We start from the raw sequence: 24,751 nt of genomic DNA, 5'->3' as shown, positions 1-24,751 counted from the left end.
TTCCAAAAGTGTTTAACAATATACTCTAGAAATATCATAACTGTAAAGATGCCCCATGAACACGCATTACACACCATGCATCATGCTTGTAAGTTGGTGCGTGATGCGTGTTAGCAAGATAATGACCAAGACAGTCATTTTGTATCGCGAACATGCACCACGCCCCAAGCACCATGCACGGTGCATGGTGCTTGGGGGTTAGAACTTGTTGGACAAGAACTTTGAATGATCATATCTTTTGACTCATAGCTCCGATTTAGTCACCATTTTTTTTTATTCTTTTTCAAGAACTATCCGTTGGAATGCTTCTGAAGTGACAAAAGTATTTTCGAAATTAGACTTGATATAATATTGTGATTTTTTTTAATTAACCTTAATGCCCGATTTGCGAAATGTGACGTTTATTCAAGTTGATTGATGGGTTTCATGTACGTTTAGTCAATATTGGTGACAAATTTAACGGATCACAAATTAGAATGTTCTATAGCAAGTTATGAGTGGTCAAAGTATGTAAAAAGTCAAAATCAATGAAAATGTCGAGGTCTTTGAGGCTGAATTTCGAAATTTTTTGGGATAAACCGCTTTCGTCGTTTGCCAACGGATAGACCTCGAAAAATACACGTTAACTAAATCGGAGCTACAAGTCAAAAGATACGGTCACCACGCACCAAGTACCATGCGTGGTACGTGTTCGCGATGAAAAATGGTTGTCTCGATCATTATCTCGCTAACATGTATCACGCACTAAGTTACAAGCATGACGCGTGAAAAGTGGGCATTTTCGTATATTAACTTGAAGCCCATACTTGAGGCTTGGTGTATAATGAGTCATTGGATTATCAAAGTTCAAAGCTCGTTTGTTGGACTAGATTATCCACTGTCTCAATTTTATTTACTCCATCATTTATCATTTATTAAAGAAAAAAAAAAAGTAAAATCATGGCACTTATAAAGTTAGTGAGACATTTCATTCAAATTTGATGAATTATCCTCATTTTCAGGTAGCAATTAAAAGTTAGCAAGTCGTCTCGCAAATCTCAAATTTGCATTTGCGATGTATGAGGGTAAAGTTGTAAGTTTCTTTTGGCAAATTTTATTGATCGTTCGAAAAATAGATAACTTAGTTACTCCGTATTATTTTCTTATATTCCAACTAAAAAATGAGGGCAATGGATCAAATATAATTTGAATGATAAGTTTGTGTTACACAGTACTGATTGTAACGGGCTTAAATAACGCAAGTTACTTGCCCATGTGGACTAAGAAACGTCAAAATATGCAGTAATGGGGCTGCTCTTTGTGGTGTCTCTTTGACGTTTGGGAGAAAATAACGGGTTAAGAAACACCATGTTACTTGTTTTTTTATTTTTTTATTAATTTAAAAATATTATTTTTATCCATTTTTAATACTTAACCCAATTATATTTTTACACATTATCAAAATACTTCTAACCAACACAAAAAAGAAACACTACCACTACACCACGAAAAAGGTAACATGCCATACTCATTAAAAAAGTGCAAAAAGACAAATGACAACACAAGTAACACCACTCACCGTTACAAATAATCTAACTGGATCGGTGAATATGTATTGAATAGGGTGATAACTGTTGACTCATGTCAGATAGTAGTAACAGGCCCAACAATAAAGCCCAATCTATATTTCCAGCCCAATCCATCTTTTTCTTTCATATTCGCCGGGTGTTTAGGAGCTCTGTTTGCCGGAGAGAAAGAAAACTAATCGGAAAAACAATGTGTTTAAACATTACCGGGAGCGTGGACAAAGTCAACGGAAATGATTTGAGTTACAGTGATTTTGTAAAGAAATATTTATCGAAGAACGAACCTGTTGTAATAATTGGACTCATGGATGATTGGAAAGCTTGTAAAGATTGGGTTTTGGAGGATGGAAACCCTAATTTTCACTTCATCTCTTCCAATTTCGGTAATTCCAAAGTTCAGGTGCCCTAATTTCTCTAAAATTTTAAAAAAATTGCACGTGTTTAATGTTTATTTAAATGTGTTTGTGATTAAGTGTAGCTCATTGTTTTACCCTAGATATAGAAATTAGACTCTGTAACTGTGTGTGAGATATATTAAGTTTGCATTTGTATCTGATGATTATATGGATAAAAATTAATTTCCTCAGTTCCTATAGGTACTGGCTATATACTATTTTTATAAGTTATTATGAGATGGTTTATAACTAGAAATGGCTAAATCTTTGTTTAATTTATGCCGCGCCCATCAATTTATGATTCGACGCAAGATATAAAAGTAGATAACTTAGGTATTTTCTATGTAGTACAAGGACTGATTTGAAAAACAAAATGTTATGTAATTTGTGATAATCTAAGATTCAAGCTCAAATGTGTACGTAACTAATGACATATCGAATGTGTTTTGATATCGAGTTTAAGTCTACTTTTGAGTGTTCATGTTTAGGTTATCAAGTAACTGTAACTTGAAAGAATTAGTTTTGGTTGGATTTTTTATTTGAACGGGGATATCGACATTGAATGGTCTCATTTGTCACCCACACACGCGTTAGGAGGAAACTCTTCACACACCATCGCCACATTGGGTACCCGGTGTGCTTTGGATTAAATTGAGATGCTCAAGGCATGCAACGTATCACCCCAACAGAATCCTTGAGAAAAACCCCCTCCCAGGATTCGAACCCTCGCCTATTATTTCAAGGATGTGGGCCTGGAATCAACACAGGAGTTGTACCACTCAGGCAATGCCTCAGTGGTTAGTTTTGGTTGGATACCGTATTACATCCTCACTAAAATGAGTCGTCATCAGATATAAAATCTGTAAATTGAACTGATTGCAACAAAGGGTTGCTTTTGTGAATATGCATCAAGTTTTAATTTAGATTTCCTTTCTTGAATACTAACGAACTTGGTCCTTCACAATTCACATTGTATACCTGTATGTGAAACTTTAATGAAGAGACACACCAATTTATACATGTCTGTACAGAATATATCGTGGAAAATATGTTAAAGTCTTACAATGTGTTGATGGGTGGTTGGCTCTTTGCTTGCGCAACAACTTCCACCTGGCATGCCCTTCGAGTTGCTGTCCACAAGGTCCTTTGGCTCTATTTATTGAGGCAACGACAAGCGTCGATTTAGTGGCGCCTTGACTGCCGCTTAGAGCCTAAATTGATTTCCAGGCAGACTTTAAAACCCATGAAAATTTGATTCTACCATTTTCATGGCGTCTATCTTTTATTTTTTATGTATTTATTTCTTTCCTTTTTATCTCATTTCTTTTTATTTTATTTTATTTTTTTATTTTTTATTTTTTCCTGGCCGGAGGTCCCCGCGGAAGCAATCTCTCTACCCTGAAGTAGAGAGGGGGATGAATTTCCTTTCCTGTGGGTGGAGAATCTTTTCTCGACTCGTGGTTAAAGAAACGACTTCTCTTCTATTCTAGGGTAGAGGAAGGATTGTCTACATCTTACCTCCCCCATACCTCGCAGGCGCGGGATTGGGTATTGTTGTTGTTGTTGTTGTTGTCTTACAATGTGTTGACTTTGACTTTTGATATTTCATAACACGTAGGTTGCTGACTGTGGTAGCAGAGAATTTACAGAGCAGAAGAGGTTCGAGATGTCAGTGGCAGAGTTTATCAATCGCTGGCTTAATATTTCTTCAATTGAACAGGGGAATCACCCAACTAACAAATTGAACGGAAAAGCCCTGCTTTACTTGAAAGACTGGCATTTTGTAAAGGTACATTCGAGTTAGTTCAGTTAGGATTACCCAAAGTATGACCTGGCATTTTATCTGTTGTATATTATTATCTTATATTATGAAGATTCCAGGAGTATCAAGAGTATACAGCATATGAAACTCCTCAGTTTTTTCGTGATGATTGGCTAAATTTGTATCTTGACCACTATCACATGCATGAAAACCCTGATGCATATCAAAACGTAGACGACGTAATCTGTTCTGACTACCGTTTTGTTTACATGGGTGCGAAAGGTTAGTCCTTTTTTTATCCTGCAAGACAGAGTCTTGTCTTTATATTTTATTTTTTAGGGGACGTGTTGATGTTATACTTATTGCCACCATCGACCAATTTCTTACTGTTATTTTTTTTAAATCTTTTGCATTTAGGAACATGGACACCTTTCCATGCTGATGTTTTTAGGTCTTATAGTTGGTCAGCCAATGTGTGTGGCAAGAAGAAATGGTATTTTCTATCTCCAGAACAACGTCACCTTGCCTTCGATAGGTATATTGTGATTTTCTTTACGTTTATATAACATGTATTGTAAGATATAACATTTACAACGTATAATATTATGTGTAAGTAGTAAGCACACATTACTAATAGGTAGAACATAAAGTGCATTATGTACAAGGTTATTAAGACCCTTTTAGGTACAATAAAGATATCTATTATTTCATGATGTTGTACCTGATCACTTTTTGTACTTCCAGAAACATGAAAAGATCTGTATATGACATATTCGAAGAAGTCAGCGAAAAAATATATCCCAATTTTAAGAAGGTAAATTTCCTTTGTAGATCACTAGATAACATTTAACTTAAAAACTATAACTTTTATATCTGTTAAATTGTTACTCGCACGTGTTTTGTGCAGACTTTATGGTTGGAATGCACACAAGATGAAAACGAATTAATATTTGTTCCTAGCGGATGGTATCATCAAGTTCACAATCTGGTATATGACACTTAACAAAAGTTTACAGAATGTGTTAAAGGTTGTTTGTGCTACTTGATACATGATAAATCTATTTGTTACAGGAAGACACAATATCAATAAATCACAACTGGTTTAATGCCTATAACCTCTCATGGGTGGTGAGTACTTCCAGTTAAATCAAAGAATTTATAGCTTATATGAAATATATTGTTCTATAACTGAAGTTATGATTTTTTATTTTATTTTATTTTTTATTTATTTTTGTGTGTGTGTAGTGGGATCTTCTTTATAGAGATTACAAGGAAGCTGCAGAGTACATTGAAGATATTAAAGATATATGTGATGATTATGAAGGTTTATGTCAGCGGAATCTCGCAGCTAATACTGGTATGTTGTGAAGCATAAGCAATGCATTAGTTACAAAGTATTGTTTAAAATGGATTTTATTGTTAACTAAATATAATTATGAAAAATATAGTTGAAACACACACACACTTGCACACAAAAAATATATATCCCATAAAATAAATACTTAATGAGATCTTTAAAATGTTTACAAATTTTTTTTCTTCATGTAGGCATGAATTTCTACGACTTCTTCAACTTCATTGTTCGCTTTTCCTTTGCCAATATCGTCCAGCTTTGTCATCTTATTAACAGCAGCGCGATTGGCAAATACCGTTCGTTATCTAAAGCTAATAATTTAATCTTCAACCTAGAGTCTGCAAAAGACATTGCTATAAAGATGAAACTCACGTGTTTGTCTGAAAATCATAACATCTCGCTCGATTTCAAAAGTATTTTGGAGGAACCCACTTTCTTGAAACTATGTTCCCAACTGGAAAGAACATATGCTTCCATACACGATCAACATGAACCTATTCTTGAAACAAAGAAAGATTTAATGGACGAGTTGGTGGACACAGGCCTTTTTAAATTATTCAGCTCTGTGATCTGTAATCCTGAAAATCTGGTAAGTCTTATAGATGACACCTTGCTCATTCTAAAACGTTCATTTGTATAACTTTTCATCGATATGTTAGCAAGATGTGATTATTTATGCACCTAATTAGTTTTTGTTTATGAGTTCATATTTGTGGTTTGTTAAGTAAGCTGTGACTACCCAAATAACACATGAAACCCATTGGGGAGTTAGATACAGTTGATGCTACCGTTGACTTGTTAAAAATGTGATATGATTTTGAATTTGTGTTGCATTTAATAATAAAGACAAAACAAGATTTTGGAATTGTTCCCCTGGCTCATTATTTCTTAAATGCTCAAGAGTCAAGGTGGGTTGGGTTTGCAAGTATATTTGTCTTATCTAACTTAAAACTATACAGGGTTGACTGTGTTCAAAGTAATCCCAAGTTTTTGTTCAAAGTAATCCAAAGTTTTTGCAAGTGTTAAATGAGTATATTTTAATTGTAATTTATATAATTATTATAATAACTATAATTATAATTATAATTATAATTGTATATGTATATAGGATTCATCACTTTTACAATTAGGCTTGCATAGCCTTAGAAAGTCTGAAGAGTATATCGAAGCATGTCAAAATCAATGAAATATGAGGATGTTGATGTTGATAATTTGTTAGTTTCTTTTGTTTGTATGTCTTTCTTGTATCTTGTTGCTTTCGTTTTGGAGTTTTGGTAGTTAGCGTCTCGGCTTAGGTGTAGTTTGGTTAGGGTGTCGGTGGTTATTTTGTTATCCTGAGTTGCTCTTTTCTTTTTCTGAGAAAATGGTTCGTTATATATTATTTTCGCCAAAAAAAAAAAAAAAAAGAGTTAGCACCTTTTTTAGTACTCTTTGAGTCAATTTCTTATTGTTTTCACGCATTAAGCTTATGAATACTTTTATTTGCTATAATACCCTACTTTGTCATAAATAAATCTGGTTGTTAACAATCATATATCTATTCTCACATGTGTAAACTTTCAAACTATACGAGATTGACTACACATTCTACGAAAGTTTGCTATTATTTGAATCCTCCTTCAATCAAGGATGATTTATTGACTAGTTTAACTTTTATGTTGTGTACTTTGCATAATACGTGCCACTTCAATTTTTACCTATGATCATAGGCGTGCAAGTCCACAGTTAGTTAAGCCTCAAGAAATGAATAAAGATTATGATGGTGATAGAAGTAGGGGTGCTCAGTATTTGGTTTGAAACCGTGGAATCCGAAAACCAAACCGAAACCAAACCGGAAAAAAACCAAACCGAATTTGAAAAACGGTTTTCGGATCGAGTCAAACCGAAAAATTTGAATTCGGTTTTTGGTTCGGTTTTCGATTTTGAAAATTCTGAATTCGGTTTAACCGAAAACCGAATTCAAAACCGAATTCAAAATTTTTAAATATTTAATTTGTATATTTATGTTTTAATGTCATTATAATTTGGAATCCAATCAATAAATTATGTTCACACCCATACGACGATTTGGTTGCTCACATTATAATTATGTTATTCAAATTATAATGTTCTTCTTCTTAATAACAGAAGCAGTAAACGTCATATTTAAGCTTTAAATATTAATAAATCATCAAATTATTGATAATTTAATAGTACATCATTGTTTTAAGATATAAATAACTAAGACATTAGTAACACCACAATTAAACTACTATCGTTCTCAGTTTTTTCATAATATTCGGTTTTAACCGAAAACCAAACCGAATCCGAATTCGAATTCGGTTTTCGGTTCGGTTCGGTTTTAACTTTGAATTCGGTTTTCGGTTTTGCCCAAAAAAATTCAAAACCGAATACACCGAACCGAATAAACCGAACAAACCGAAAACCGAACCGATGAACACCCCTAGATAGAAGAGTGTTTGGTAACCAATATCAGACTACATTGATGAATTGAAGGTTCCGTTCAATACCAACTAATTGCAGAGAAATAGTAGAAGTAGATATCCAAGCCATTGACTTCATATTTAAGAAGCCAACTAAATTTCATCGAATCAAATCAAATATTATATACCACAAACAACAATATTCAAAGTTAAAGTTATAAAATCCGATCACATATGTCAAAAATGAGCTGACAACTACAGGGAAAGTAGCTGAAAATCAAAAGGGACATAATAACAAACCATAACATATTAATCATTCTATTATTATACCTTACTAGATTAATGCCCGCGAATTCGCGGGGCTTATTTATGAGACTAATCTAGATTAAATTTGAAACTCCATAAACTAATATTATAATATTTGTTTGGTTGCGAGTTAACGGGCGAAATCATATAATGAGGTTGTATAGTTGTTGACAAAATCAAAACAAATATTAGAATTAATGGTGTAATAATGGATGATTCAATATTAGTAAACGAAAGGTGCGATCCGAATTTCAAAATCAAAGAACTTGATCATCAATGTACGTATTCGTTAATGTAAAAAACTGCATCCAAAAAACTGGTTGCTCACTTGGGGTTCACCTAAAAAATAACAAAATGCATCGATAGTGAGTCTATCCAACCCTTACCACAAAATGTAAGTTGACAAACCCCTTAAACAACCAACATATTTTTAAATATTACTCCGTATCAGAGTGACCTACCTATGAGGCAAGTATATATAAAATTACCTGATTCAGTGGGTATTGGTATAGAAAACGATATGTATCAAGTTTGATTCAACGGCTGAAAAATACTCTTCCAGATTCAAGTGAGACAATCTTATTTGTTTCAGTGTATCACAAATCACCTATTAGTAGACCCACCCATTGTACACCAAAACAACTTGCACCCATAAATATAGTATCAAATTGACTAAAGTCTAAGGTAAGTATAATTAAAATCACATTTTTGATATGTACCCTAATAAAAGTTAAAATGCATACACTTAAAATCCAATCGGATTGCCACAACATATCTGAAGAAGGAAGCTTTAATCGTAGACCACAATACTCAATGAAGAAATAAAAATGTAGTATCCGCATGCGTTAATACTGGTACTTATTACTTGTATTATACACTTACAATGATGAAACATAACATTTTTTTCATGTTCATGTTCTTACAACGTCTAAACAGAAGCTTCTTTAGCAACCTTGTACCTTTTACTACAATAGGCAGAGACCGATGTAAGAGACTTTTTACCCTGTATGAGGTGTTGCATGTGTTGTAAGATGCTCTAGATGGTTCTTTAATATCTTCAATATTTATGAATAATAATGTAATACTTATGCAAAGATTAGTAATAACAACATCAGATACGCTGTTGGAACATATAATTCATATCTAAAATAACCAACACAAAAAAATGTAACCAATAATAAATAGTGTAATACTTACGCAGAGATTAGTAACAAACATGTCCTAAAAAGGAAGTTGATGTTTTGACCCGGGTTAATATAGTTTCCTGTTTCGACCCAACCCTGTTGTGACCCGTTAGGCCGTTACCTGCCTAAACACTTCTAAACCTCTTGTTGTTGTAAGCATTCCAATACCATCTGCATAGTACATAAATAGACAAATTTAAAAATAAAGTTATAAAGATTATTATTGCTCCTTTGAAAAGATTAACTTCTACCAATTGGATCATTTTTGGCATATTTCATTTCAATGAGATCCTCATAAGAAATATGTATAATTCCATAACTCTGAACATCAAATGGAGCAACGATGCGTCTATTCAACTGATGATTATACCGTATACAACTAAATTGCATCTAACACAATGTTCGAAAATCTCAATTGATATAAATAGCTTCAAAGTTTATAACATCACATTTAACTCGGTTGAAATAGCCATCTTTAGGTTCCAATCCATTTAATACCCAAACAATGATTTGGGTCAGTGATCACAGGTGTCAACTTATACCCAAATAAATTTCAGACAACACAAACATTAAAATTTGCAAGCTACTGAACCTAAGAAAAATCAGTTAAGTATAAATCAAGCTTTTATAGATGTAATAATTTATAACGACAAGTGATATGATGAACTTACAATAAACATATTGTTCCTTCATATCATTGCCAGACACATTGCATATAATCCACTCGCATCGTTCTAAAATGTACTTGAATTTAATTAGCTGATAAGACCACATGCTTTCCTATTCCTTGCATTGTAAGCTGCATATATATAGATGTGGGTTAACCTCCAATTCCACTTTCAACCCCACTCTTATACTTTTGGACGGTTTTGTTGATATACTTTTGTGTTTGCACAAACAAATCAAATCTTTAATTAAATTCACATGATCACAAGCCTGCAAGATTAAATCATCAGCAATTAGCACCAAAACTTGTAACCATCAGAATGCAAGAAGTTGGATAGTAACACTGTACTTAGTTTTCTGTTGCCAACAAACCATAATTATTTTGACTTTGCAAGAACAAAAAAAAGTTAAGAAGTGTCATTTATTTTCAATATCTAAACACGTATAAAAAATGTTTATAGTTGTACTAAACAAATAATTAAACATAATTAATACGAACGGGTCATGGTCTAAAAATGATAAAACCTAATCAAACATAATTAATACAAACGGGTAGCGAGTTAAATGGGTAAACAAAATATATATGCATACATATATATATATATATATATATATATATATATATATATATATATATATATATATATATATATATATATATATACACACACACACACACACACACACACACACACATATATGTCATTCAAACGGGTCAAAGTTCAAATGGGCGATACAAACCAATAAACTTACACAAATGGGTCGTGGTCCAAACAAACAAATAAACCGACACACGCACCGCAAACCGGCAACCACCGCCAACCGGCGGCAACCACCACTGACCGGCAGCGAGCAGCTGCACGCCGGCAGCAGCAGTTGCCGGAAAACAGAAACAATACACAGCAGCAGGTGGCTGCGCGCACCTGCAAAACAGAAACAGAAAGTAGCAGCGGCAGCAACACAAACAACAGCAACAGCAGCCAGCAGCAACCACTGAGAGCCGCTAACAGCCATCGCGCGCCAGCAGCAGTAGCAGCCACCACCGCCAGCAGCACTAGCCGCGTGGCAGCTGTGGTGCAGCAAACAGAAACAGTAACAACGATAGCTGCTGCTACACCCGATTTGACACCCAAATTTCATATTTCAAGCAGCTTTTTGTCAAATTACAAACATGCAAATAACCACTATCTTATGCATCATTAATCAAAGTTAGTGAATAAACCCTAAATTGGAGTAGAACCATTTCGGATCAACCCGACTCAAATAAAATCCTAAATTAGAATTAACTTTCACAAATGAACCCATACGCACACCACAAATTCCATACATACACATATTTTTCTAAGAGAATATTAACAAACAATCTAGTCTAAGTAATCTCACCAACAACATTTTAGTCTACATAATCGTACCACAAATTTCATTCCCACACCTTTCTGAAACTACATTAAGCAATAAACTATTCAATATTAAAATCAACACACACTTGCAATTCTTAAAAATTGTTCTATTAGAAGATTCAAGATGTTTGTTCCAAACCTGCATACACGCAATATGTTAAAAATATACCGTAATATGTTTACTCTCAAGGCAACATTCAAATGCTACTTCAAAACAGATTTTATAAAAAAGTTTTCTCCGTTCGGGTTACCCGAGAAGGGCGAGTAATCCGACTCATACTCTAGTGTACCCTTCATTAATACAAATGTCATTTCTAAATTCTTAACAGATTGCTATAACTACAAATGGAAGCCACTACATATGTAAATTGATGCTATAACTAATCATAACTCTAAGAGATGCTCCTCATCTAGTATATGATAAAATTAGATTGTGATATGCTGAGTAGGACCCAAAAAGGATTCACCATAAAATTCAAGGCAATCGAGTCTCTTCACTTTTATACAGAAATTAGTATAAAAAAACAAACAAAAATTAAACAAAATCAATAGAAACAAAATCCTAAGTTTAAGATTTTTGTTAAATTGCTAATAATAAACCCTACGTTCAAGCAATTAGTTAAATTAAGTGAGTAAATCACATACCTGTGTCATTAACGATGAAATTGGTCGATTTTTAGGGAATAATCAATTAAGGATTGATGGACGAAGATGATACTATAGATCATCGATGAACGTCAAGAGGAATTGATCGATTTCAAAACATTAACATAAGCGAAGCCAATAAAGGACGAATTGATATTCGATATTGATGGTCGTTATGTGTGGAATTGAGAGGATTTAGGGTTTTTTGTGTAGCTTTATGGTTCCGGTCAATCAGTTTAAATAATGTGAAGGGTATTTTTGTAATCAAACAAATCAATCTAGGATTATGATGTCATTAGGAAGATTAGGAAGAAATTAAGGTCTAAGATTAAAGATGGTTAATTAAATGGATGATTAAAATTAGTTTAGACTCCTTAAAATGACCTATTTTTGTCTTTGTTATTATTATATATAGTAAATAGTAAATAGTAATAGTAATAGTAAATAGTAATAGTATAGATATAGATAGAAGTATAGATATGCAGAAACTCGCATATATTATTAATAAAGTAAGAAACTGATATTTATGGAGATTAACAACTTCAACTTTCAATTTTTAAAACTTATGTAACTCTACTTACTATGCAGGGAGAATTAACCATTAACCATTAACCATATAAATAATAAAGAAAATTATATAAAACAAGTTATATATCTTTTATTGACACCTTACATTTCTTCCTGGACCTCCATAATAAATATAATTCCCCCAAACATTGTTTTTCCCTTCTTTAATATCATAACAATTTGGATGATCAGCCAATAAATGTAGATTTGTTAGAGGAATCAAGCTATTGTCCCAATCAACACTCTTTAAGTTTCTAAAATATGAAGCTTTTCCGAAACCTTCGTCTGCAAAATGACCGCTACCCATTTGTGTTGACGTGTGATATCCCCTTGATCTCGTGTTCACTATCTCCCCTCCAAATTGTAGCATGCTTGAATGTCGTTGCAGATGACTAAACAAAAACGACGGCCAATAGCCTATCACTAGTCCTGACCCAAATTGCAGCCACCAGTGTCCACGTTTCAGGTCCTGCACAAGCAAAAACAACTTATTATAGTACTATTTTTTTTATAATTTATGTATGAATAAACATATTATGATTCTAACTATTTAGTGGTCAAATAATTAGTTTTATAGATAGTGGCAACTGTTACAAAACTGATAACCATTTACTGAATGATGGATATATTTTAAAATAAAAAATGACATCAACTTGGTAATATTCTCTAATGTCTTAAAAGAGAAAAAGTCTACACATGGGAGACCACTTTCTTGAAGGCAAAAAAAAAAAAAAAAAAAAAAAAAGAGAGAATCTTATCTTATAAGTTAATATTTAATACTATTTAATTTTTAATACTACCATAAAGATCAGTGCTATTAGCAGAAAAACTGTTCTCCAAGTTTAGTTCATGCGCAACTGTATCTTTGCAAAAGGTTAATTAGACACCTAATTGATGACCCACAAAATATTGTGAAGCCTTAAAGTATATACTATATAATACTATAATGTAATATCCTTAAAAGTAAAACTAGGAATCATGTTATTAAGATTTACCTTCCATATCATAATGCCGATATCGAACTGTTTACTATTGTAAGATGACCTTGGAGATATTGCTGCACCTATTGCAATCCTATTGTTAGTTTGAACAAATCCTGAGCACAATAAGTTGTAGCATCCAGTTGTTTGGTATGCATCAGTCTGTTACAAATTAACCAACATTAGCTTACTCGAACATTATCTTCTAAAGTTAACTAATAGGTCAATTTGGATTATGTTTTATCACTAACGGACCAATAAAGTTAACCCAATCTGCCTGACCCACCCATTTTGTAACCTTTAGTGACCACTCACCAACTTTGTTCACTTTATATTATCAAAAGGTAAAGAAATATTAAAGTTGATAATTGATAATACTCACCGTCCAGTAAGTGAAAAATCTAGGGTAACCATCTCCATATAACTCAGGGCTTACCTGAATAATCATAATTAAGTATTATCATCATGAATGGTATTGTTTATATCTTGCCGAAATTAGTGCTATATGTCGCCGAATAAGTAGCTTGAAATTACCTGCCAACCAGCTTCAACGGTATTTAAATCGTTTCCAAAAGAACCAGATATAACCCATAATTGTGAGAGACTAAATTCATATGGATCTGTAACAGCAGGTGTCCATACGTTTATATTCGCCTTAGCTCCATAATATCGACCTCCATTCACAAAAGCAACTGCATGCTACAATATAAATGACCATGTAAATATGACTTGTATACAACTTTTTTTGTATGAAAAATGTAACATTTATAATTTATATGCATTGTAAAAAAATGTTAATAAAGTTGGTACTGACTTCATGACCACCGCTCGTTGTGTCATGTCTCACACCCCTTACGATCTTTCTTCCAAATCGTTTTAAAGAACTCGCTCGTAGAACATCGTTTTCTGTAGTTCTTCGAATTGGAATAGTGCCTTTTGGGCAAACTTCATTAGATTGTGCCCATAACTGAATAGTTTCAATGATATCATCACTTGAGTTGTGCCCCTTTGGCCTCTCCAATGGTGCTTCCTAAAATTTTAAAAGATTAAATCAATAAAAACAAGAAATTACAACCCATTTGAGATTTTAACAATGCATTTTTTTGTAGATAGTTAAAAAACATATATACGGATATACCAATGGTTTTTGTCCTTTGAGCATAGGATGATCAAATGCAGGTTGAAGATGAGAAGGAACACAATCTATCAAGTCTCCATTAGGACTCTGCTTCCAAAATATATTATATATATATATATATATATATATATATATATATATATATATATATATATATATATATATATATATATATATATATATATATATATAATGAAATAATTGCTACAATACATCAAGAAAGTTGAAAATGAAGAGAACCTATTAAAGAAAATAATAAAAATACCTTTATGGTTTTGATTGAAGGTTTGTTGATCTTTTTGAGATGATTTCTAATTCTTCTTAGCTTTTTTAACTTTTGCATTGGTTTGAAGATGGTTTCATTCTTCGGTACAACAACGGGTACAAACATTAGTATACAAACAAATGTAAATAAGATTTTGGAAGAAGAAGAAGAAGCCATTTTTGTTTTCTTGGTGTTTGTTTGTATTCTAAGGTAACATTAGTTTTAATATATTTGTGTTTGTATGTAGTTGGAGTTGTCTATATCCAACAGAAGTGAGATTTTATTCAAGAAAACAACAAGAGCAAGAAACTAGTTTTGGTTTTATGTTAAGTTTTTGTCACAAGGAAGAAAACACACAAAATGCAGATGCATACAAGACAGAAGCAGTGTGAAGTTTCAAAAGACAGAGAGAGTGAGATTTTAAAATGGTTGAAAATATTTTTCCATTACTTCCTAATGACTTATATGGTCAGATAACTACAAAACACATCCACCACTCATATAAATTATATTTTTATATTAGATATACTTACTAATATTATATTTTATTACTCCCTCCATCCCAAAATATTTGTCTTGTTGTACTTTTCAAAGTCAATTTATTAAGTTTTGACTTTAAATAATTGTTTGTGTATGCTATAGAATATTTGATAAAATTTATATCAATAGATTAATTTTCGAATATGTTTTCATTTGGTATAACTTTCATTCGATATTATATAATACAACGATAGATATTTAAAGTCAAAGTTGAAGAAAAAAGACTCAAAAAATCAATATAGGACAATTATTTTGGAACGGAGGGAGTATATATTTATACTAGGTTTTTAACCTGTGCGATGCACGGCTGTTGAAAAATCATTTAAAAGATTAGCTATGATAAATGGCATTCATTTATTATTAACCACGTGTGATGTACTACCAAAAAAATGGTTAAATAGTTATTAGATTGAGTATGAATAGTTTGTCGTGAAGGTTTATGTCAATATGTAGATGATTCACATTTAGTCTGAGTTTGATATTGTTGAGTCTCCAAAATAATTAAGGATTTAATTATGACAAAACTGTAATTTATTTGCTCTAAAATGTTATGTGCAGCCAGATAAAGTTTGTTTATGTATAGACAGCAGATATTGCTGTGTCGAGTGTAGTTTGCTGCTCAGTCTACCAGCACAAGTTAAACAATGTTCTTCAATCAGCACAGGATGTGTACTCAGCAGTTCAAGAATATCAAGTGTCTCAGCAATGAAGAACCAGCACAGCTGGAATGCAGCTTACTACACAAGACAGCTATGCTCCATTATAAGCATAGTAGTTTCCCGAGTGGTCTACATCAATTGTACTATTCAACAGAAGTCAAAGACAAAGTTGAACAGAAAAGGACACGCGTCGGCGGCTGACAAGTGACCTTACAAGACCACGTGGGAATGCAGAAGTTTAACGCATGTGCAGACATGGGTTATACTTTGTCAACACCTAGGGAACACAACATTCTATTTGTTTAATCAAATAGTGGTGCCAAACCGAATTGGGGTGTTCCTGCAAATAGCTACCAAAGAGGAAAGAGGAGAGCATGCTCTCTGATGCAGTTGTCCCCACAAGTACAGACATCCTATGTACCATTGGACAATAGAACCATTACACGGTTAATAGGACTACTATAAATTGTTATATCCACTATTGTAATAACTAGTGGTGTGTGTTTATTTATTTAGAGTCAAAAACGTGTAATAGCTTTTAGTTTACCTCTTAGCTATATTCTAGGTAATCTGTATCAACCAACTATCATTCCGTCAAGGATAGTTGTGATTCTTTGTGATTCAATCAATAAAGAATAACCGTTAGAAATTACATGTGACTCTATTTAATTTACATGCTTGAATACTAATCGTGTTTAACTATTAAGTTAATTAAAAGAAATTGTATTCACCCCCTCTACAATACTCCTGTTGTTATCAAGGGACCAACAACTGGTATCAGAGCTTCAGTCTTGATAATTAATATCTTGGATCTGAATTCTCTCATGGCTGCATATTCAAATACAGCTTACCTTGAAAATGGCTCATCCAATAGACCACCCAAATTTGATGAAGATGAGTATGAAACTTGGAAGGCAAGATTCATGCTTCACCTTGAGTCTATTGACCCACTCATGCCTGGTATTGCCACAGATGGTCCATTTGTTCCCACTGAGACTATTAGTAGTGCTCCAACTATAGCTGACACTCCTGCTGTTCCTGGCAGAGAGGTTATTCTCACTCCTTCTAAATGGGATGCTGAGGATAAACGTCGTGTTGGACTTGACCCTAAAATCAGAACCCTGTTAGCTATAACTTTGCCTAACCCACTGTTCAAACTAATTAAGGGAAAAGCAAATGCCAAGCTTATGTTGGACTATCTAGATGTCACCTATGAGGGTATGGGAGAAGTAAGGCAGAACAGAATGATTACTTTGAAAAGAGAATATGAAATGTTCTTTGCCTACAAGAATGAAACCCTTAAGCAAACCTTTATTAGGTTTAACTCCTTGATTGCAGACCTGATCACTTTGAATGTCACCTATACTGAATTTGAATAAGTAAACAAATTCATTGATTCACTGCCTACTAAATGGAAATCTGTTACTTACCCTTTAAGAACCACTCAGACCTTAAAGAACTTTAACATGTCTTCTCTCTACAGTTCACTATGGAACCATGAGAAAGTAGAGGCTAAATTTGAACTTAACTTGAAATAAAACTTTAGGTCTGCCCCCACCACTTCAAAATCTTCTAAGATAGATGATACTGCTCTTATTGCTGCTGTTAAAAAGAAAGTTCAAAAGGCTTTACTGGTTCAAAAGTTGTTGGCAGAAGAAGAGACAGCTGAGAGTGATGTGGATAGTGGTACTGGGTCTGAAGAAAGCAGTGATGATGAAAGTGATGTAGAAGGGTTTGCTGAAGGTATGGCTTTGCTGGCTAGGCAGTTCAAAAGGTTCAATCGTAATAGAACCAGCAAGTCATACAAAAGGAGTAAGAAACTAAGTGCTAGGTATAGCAGCAAGTCAGTCAAGGGTCCTAAATCTGAGTGTTATAATTGTGGGAAGGTTGGACATTTTGCTGCTGAATGCATGTCCAGGAAACCTTCAACTTCACATGCTAACTCTTTCTTAAAAGCTGATAAGTACAAGAAAAAGTACAAAGCTATGAAAACTCGGATGAAGGAAAGTGCTAAGACTGATAAGAAGGGTAAAAAGCCAGAAAAGGTTCTAGTTTCTGAGCATTATGATTGGGATGAAACCAGCTCGTCGTCATCCTCTGATAGTGATACTGATAATGATGGTGCTGGTTATGCTTCTGGTAAAAAGTTGTGTTTAATGGCCAAGGAGGTCAAGGAGTCTGATGAGGATGATAGTGGTAGTAAGTTTTTGGCTGATATGAGGGAAGCTGATCAGAAAAGAGATTCACCTCAATGGAAAACTGAAATGATGTATAAGGTTGATAATTTTCGAACTTATACTGATGATGAAAAAGCCGAAATGTTTGACTACCTAAGAGTTGACTTATGTAGAGGCAGCAAACGTGAAGAAGTTTTGAAAACTGACAACAAATCTTTAAATGAGAAACTTAAAAGCAAAAATGATGAAATTAAAATCTTGAAAGATGATATTTCCAAACTTGAAAAACAAAACTTTGCTTTAAAGTCTCTTCACGTTGAGGTAGCAGAAGTCAAGAACCAGCTGGATAATCTTAAAAAGGTTGTCGCTTCGTGGTGTACATCTGCTCAACGCACAGCCAAGTGTGTTAACGAGCAGGTGCCTGCCCAAGTTGAAGCTTTCTTTGCTGGTGACTATGCTGCTGCTGCTGCTGCTATTTCAGAAGTTACTTTCATGGACCCAATTATTGAAACTGATCCTGAAGCTGTCTTGCCAAATACTTTTGCCAAGATAGTCAAGGGTAAAAAGGTCTTGACAAATAAGTTTGTTAGACCTGCTGTGTCCCCACCACCTGCCATGAAAGAGTTTTTGGAGGATGAAGTTAGAGCAAGAGAAGCCAGTACCTCAATTGATGAGACTACTGACCCCTCAAGCATCTACTACATGACTCTAAAAGAAAGACGTATTAAAAGGGAAATCACTGAAAATAATCTAAGAAAAATTAAACCAACTGATTCCCCTTCGTGTTCGAGTTCCAATTGTGCTGAGCCAGCTGATGACAAACTTACTGGCCAACCAGTAGCTGTAGACAAGTCAGTCAAACGAAATACTGGCAAGTCCAAGGCAGCAGGTAAAACTTCTTCTAGCTCATCAGCTTCAGTAGACAAGCCAGTAACTTCCCACGCTGGCTCGTCAAGTGATAAAGGCAAAGAAATACGCCATTACTATGGTACTTGTTCTAAGAAGAAAGCTGCCCTTAAGGAAAAAGCAAAAGTGGACTCGAATGATGAGCTGTCTATCACTGAGATTATGACAGTCAAGCTTGACCAGCTAATTGAGGCAGTAACCAAAAGTCGACCCGATCTTACTGCACCCATTTATTCAGTGTATGACCAGTCACTGATACCAAATGTGAGAAAATACTACAAATGTGGCAGCAAGTTTCACTTAGCCAACCGGTGTACTCTAACCCTAACCCCATCTGCTGTTGCTTCTTCAAGCAAACCAGCAGACAGGAAGAGATCATCAAAGATGACCCTTCCAGAATCCATACTTGGATGGTGTAACGACCCGCACTTTTTCGATCATTCTATACTTATAAGATTAATATTTACATAAATTAAACCTTGCCAACATGATAAGCAATCCAAATTGTTGAGATTTATGTTTCCGAAAAGAGTTTTACATAACGTTTGACCGTCTAGTTTGACCGATGATATCACGAACTATACAATATATGATAATTATACATTTGTGTATATATATGTATATATACATATTTAACATGATTAAAGAATGTTTTAATACCTCATTTTATATTAATAACAACAAGTTATATGTGTATTTTGAAACTACTAACTTAAGTTTTCAAAACGATAACAATACGTAACGTTATTTGACATATATACTTAAGACTTATAATGTTATACATATATTGTATAAGTAATGTATTTAATTACTTTTAAAGAACTTAAATACATAAAACCATATAAGTGTATTCACAAAAGATAGCTATATTTGAATCCTCATTTCATTTTTCACAAAATTTCTATACGTATACCTAGAGTATTTGTACTCGTATCATACCTAGCTCCTATACGTATTTACTAATAGTAAATACACATCAAAATCACCACCTAACCAGCCATTATTCATGCCCTTAGAGCTAGGTAATTACTTTTGGATGATTACTTGACTAATTAACAAAATTACAAACTAAAAATCTTATCATGTATTACATGATACACGTTTTTTTTAGGTTATAAGTATCACCATTTCTAGTTCATTTTCTAACCTCATTTTTAGTTAAACACACACTCTTTCACAACCCTTAAAACCCTTAATCAATTCAGCAAAGTTTCCAAGAAGATCTAGCTTCAAAAACCATACTAAAACACCATAAGAAAACCATACAAAAACACTTCAAGAAAACCCTCCAAGAACACCAACTTACTTCCAATCTTTCATTCACCTCTAGTACCCTTTTGATTCTAGCTTCTTACTTCTCTTTTACAGCAACTTCATCCAAGGAACTTGAGGTAGAATCTATGTTCATAACCTTATTCGATTCATATATATATAGCTATCATATTTTGTGGTATACAAGTTTAACAACAAGAACATAGTTTGAATGTTTTCAAACTTGTTTGCAAACTAAATAGATCCTTCTAACTTAACTTTTAAAATACTTCAAGACATGTAACATAACTTATTTATATGTTAATTTAACAAGGTAAAACTTGGTTTTTCAAAGTATAAGTATTTTTGGAAAAATGGTCATTAAATGATTTTGTTGTAACAAAAATGTTTAACTTCATATGTTTCACTAAACTTTCACCTATGCTGTATGATTTTGAATACAAACCAAGGTATTTACAGTTCATAGTCTTAAAGAAGAACTCGATCCAAGAAGATGGCAATTTGAATCAACGAAAACGGACTTGTAACGAAGAAACTATGACCGAAACAAAATTGGCTATCCTAGACATTTTCAACTTCGGGATTCATTGGAAAAATTTACATAAAATCACATACTTCTAAGATAACATGATATTTTATATATATGTACTCATAATTCAATTTCATATGGTTCAGGATCACCCGTAAGCAACACGAGAAGATTAATCATAAGATCCCATGATTGTACGCAACACGTCATTTGACAACACCAGTACTTTATGTACGCAACACGTCATTTGACAACACCGGTACCATGGGTCAAGATTAATCTCGACCAATACATATACGATGGGGTTTTATTTATTTCGTTGGGGGTTTTGTTTATTGCGGGTATATTAAACATCTAAAAATGAACCATTAAAATTGAATTACTAACATCGAAATGCTAACTACTGACTAAGGAAATATTCAAAATATTAAAAGTATAACAAGTATATATATATATAACGTTTGTTTTAAAATGAAAACATATTGATATATTATATATGGATAGGTTCGTGATATCAACCGGAAGACCGAGTCAAAATATATATATCATCAAGACAAGAGTGAGTATATAGTCCCACTTTTAAACTCTAAATATTTCGGGATGAGAATACATGTATTTTATGTTTTACGATATGGACACAAGTAACTGAAAAATATATTCTACGTTGAGTTGTACCACTGGCATACTTCCCTGTAGCTTGGTAACTAATATTTACAGCGGTATTGTAAACGCGAATCCTGTTGATAGATCTATCGGGCCTGACAACCCCAACCGGACTGGACGACCAGTATTCAACGGTTGCACAGTACTTCGTTTTGTGACTACACTTGGTACGGTGTAGTAAGATTTCATATTAAAGGGAATATGCGACGTGAAAATGTTAAGTATGGTTACCGAGTGCTCAACCACTTAGAATACTTTTATTAAACTGTTTATATACGAAATCTTGTGGTCTATATATATATATTGCTGCCGGCATTAAACCTATATCTCACCAACTTTATGTTGACCTTTTTAAAAACATGTCTATTCTCAGGTGATTTCTAAAGCTTCCGCTGCATCATGTTGGATCTAACCAGGATCTTGCGTACGCATGTTTGTGTCAAAAATAAAACTGCATATCCGAGATGTTGTATTGTAAAATATGCTAGAAACCGTGTTGTTGTCATCATTTGTAAAGTTTGTAAGTCGAAGATTATCGCTAAACGTTAATCTTCTTTTTATTGTCTTAAGCTTGTAACAAAAATAATGGTTATGGTTTGTAATGTATAATATATGCAGTTTTCTTTCAAAAATGTCTCATATAGAGGTCAATACCTCGCAATGAAATCATACGTTATCTAACGCGTTCTTATGGTTAAGGACGGGTTATGACATGTGGTATCAGAGCGTTGGTCTTAGCGAACCAGGTTTGCATTAGTGTGTCTAACCGAGAAGTCGTTAGGATACATTAGTAAAGTCTGGACTTTGACCGGGTCTAATTTTAAAAAAAAAAAAAAAACCATTGCTTATCACTGTTGGTTAAAATTTATGTGTAAATATTATGTAAGTACTAATGGGTTAGTTGTTGTGTGATAGATGTCGGGCTCGAAACTTATTATCACATTCAGCGACTCCGAATCAGAACCTTCAGATTGTGTTTCAGTCATTAACATATCCGATGACGAAAGTGGTATTTTTGGGGAAGACTCACAATTTCCGGATGAACCAACTATAGAAATATCGGAAAGTGAACCCGAGGAGGAAAGTGAACCCGAAGAAGAAAGTGAACCCGAGGAAGAAATACTAGAAATTACGAAAGAAAAATTCGATCAAGGAAAGAAACGAAAAGCTAGTGAATTAGAAAATCCAAATCCCGAGTTTAATGAGAATGATGTGGCACCAATTCCACTCAACACTACCACCCCTATCCCCGCTATTCCTATTAGTGCTATCCCCGCATCTAGTTCTTCGGCTCCTCAGCCAAAACGTAGGGAGACAGCTAGGATTCGCGTTGGGGGATTCCCTGGACATAAATGTTTTGGGAAATAGATCAAACGATGCGCTGTCGAATTAAACCATGGAATCAAATAATGTTTTGTATAATATTATTAGTGTGGTTTGTTTAATGTTCGATGTAAGATAAGCATATGTAAAATAGCGAAGTATGAAATGCAATAATTTTCCATGGTTAAGTATTATTTAGATTGTAGTAATTGGTTCTGTACTAAGCTATTAAGTATGAACATTAACGGGTAGGTACTACCCTAGATATAATTATAAAACGCTAATAAGAAGAAAAGGCTTTTATAATAATACCTGGTTCATATTATTAACAAGCTATAAATGTACTATAAATACACACTACATCTATAATAAACCATGTGAATGATTATTTTTTTTTCATTAGGAAATGGCGCGATTGAATCGAATGACGGAACAAGAACTCGAGGAACTCATCAATCAACGAGTGAACGATAGAATGTTATGGGTCGAAGCTGCAAGAGCTGCTGCAGTTAATCCAAATCCTCGTGTAAGATGTACTTACAAGACTTTCCAAGCTTGCAAGCCATCATCATTCAGTGGAACGGAAGGACCGATCGGTTTAACCCGATGGATAGAAAAGATGGAGACGGTGTTTAAAATTAGTGGTTGTGATGAAAAAGACATGACCAAGTTTGCATCGTGCACTTTACAAGATAGTGCACTCACATGGTGGAAGAATTATGTGAAGGCGGTAGGAGGAGATGTAGCTTATGATACTCCATGGGAAGAATTCAAAGCAATGATAATCACCGAGTATTGTCCAAGGAATGAGGTTATTAAGTTAGAAGATGAGTTACGAAGTTTGAAGGTGGTTGGTACTGAAATCACCAACTACAATCAGCGATTCATGGAATTGATTTTACTATGTCCTGAATTGGTTCCAACCGAAGCACGGAAGATTGAAATGTACAAAGGTGGTTTGCCCAGAAAGGTCAAGGCAAACGTTACGGCGTCGAAACCTAAGACAATTCATGAAGCTATAACCATGGCGAACGAGTTAATGGATCAGGTCATTTTGGACAAGAAAGCATTCAATACTGAAGTGAAGGTATTGGGGAACAAGAAAAAGTGGAATGGAGGTTATGATCGAGGTAACCAACAACAACCTTATAAGAAACAAGAAACCACGAAAGGTGCGGGTAGTGGTTCAGGCTTTGGTTACAAAGGACAAAGTCCTTTATGCAACCGTTGTCACAAACATCATTTTGGTTACTGTAGTGTGTTGTGCACTAAATGCAATAGACAGGGACATCTTGCTGAAGATTGTAAGGCTCTCGTTACAAATGCAAATGGTAACAAGACTCCTGCCACCAACGCAAATAGAACTGCTTTGGCTAACATTACTTGTTTTGGGTGTGGAAAACAAGGTCACTATAAGAGCCAGTGCCCGAATCAGAATGGCGGACCTGCACGTGGAAGAGCGTTTGTTATTAATGCTAGAGAGGCACGAGAAGACCCGGAGCTTGTTACGGGTACGTTTACCATTAATAACTTATCAGCATCTATTTTATTTGATACTGGCGCCGATAGAAGTTATGTGTGTAAAAATTTTTACACTAAATTGAATTGTTCATCATTACCTCTAGATGCTAAGTACTTGATTGAGTTAGCTAATGGTAAACTAATTAAAGCCGATAAAATTTGTCGTGGTTGTGAAATAAATCTAGCCGGAGAAACGTTTAAAATCGACTTAATACCCGTAGAATTAGGAGGTTTTGATGTAATAGTCGGCATGGACTGGATGTCCAAAATAGGAGCGGAAGTTGTTTGTGCTAAGAAGGCAATTCGTATTCCTGGTAAGGATAAAATACCGGTGATGATTTATGGAGAGAAGGGTAATTCAAAGCTAAAACTCATTAGCTGTTTGAAAGCCAAGAAGTGTTTAGAAAAGGGATGTTACGCTATTTTAGCACATGTTAATAAAGTCGAAAAGAAAGAAAAGTGCATCAACGACGTGCCTGTGGCAAGAGATTTTCCTGAAGTTTTTCCGGAA

The 24,751-nt window shown here is 34.0% G+C and overlaps 2 protein-coding genes across 4 annotated transcripts; one reads left to right on the top strand and one right to left on the bottom strand.

Annotated features, from left to right (window-relative positions):
* Positions 1-1,738: 1,738 nt before the first annotated feature.
* On the top strand, positions 1,739-5,820 carry LOC139892496 (arginine-specific demethylase JMJ20). 3 transcript variants are annotated; one of them, XM_071875604.1, is made up of 9 exons: positions 1,739-1,948; positions 3,579-3,749; positions 3,842-4,004; positions 4,140-4,257; positions 4,467-4,536; positions 4,630-4,710; positions 4,794-4,850; positions 4,968-5,079; positions 5,271-5,820. In XM_071875604.1, the coding sequence occupies exons 1-9, from the start codon at positions 1,874-1,876 to the stop codon at positions 5,714-5,716; spliced, it is 1,293 nt and encodes a 430-aa protein (XP_071731705.1). In that variant the 5' UTR covers positions 1,739-1,873; the 3' UTR covers positions 5,717-5,820. The 3 variants fall into 3 exon arrangements, with proteins under 3 accessions (XP_071731705.1, XP_071731706.1, XP_071731704.1); XM_071875605.1 differs by having other exon boundaries at positions 1,739-1,965; positions 5,412-5,820; XM_071875603.1 differs by having other exon boundaries at positions 1,739-1,965.
* Positions 5,821-12,358: 6,538 nt separating this feature from the next.
* Positions 12,359-14,752, bottom strand: LOC139892495 (protein neprosin-like). Its single transcript, XM_071875602.1, has 7 exons — positions 14,651-14,752; positions 14,386-14,472; positions 14,062-14,277; positions 13,782-13,946; positions 13,630-13,683; positions 13,263-13,409; positions 12,359-12,736 (listed from the first exon to the last, which is right to left on the bottom strand). The coding sequence occupies exons 1-7, from the start codon at positions 14,726-14,728 to the stop codon at positions 12,359-12,361; spliced, it is 1,125 nt and encodes a 374-aa protein (XP_071731703.1). The 5' UTR covers positions 14,729-14,752.
* Positions 14,753-24,751: the final 9,999 nt, after the last annotated feature.

The sequence above is a fragment of the Rutidosis leptorrhynchoides genome, chromosome 2 (genome assembly GCF_046630445.1).
Source record: "Rutidosis leptorrhynchoides isolate AG116_Rl617_1_P2 chromosome 2, CSIRO_AGI_Rlap_v1, whole genome shotgun sequence".
Lineage (NCBI taxonomy): Eukaryota > Viridiplantae > Streptophyta > Magnoliopsida > Asterales > Asteraceae > Rutidosis > Rutidosis leptorrhynchoides.
The sequence above is the reverse complement of the archived record's forward strand: the minus strand, read 5'-3'. Positions and strand labels throughout refer to the sequence as shown.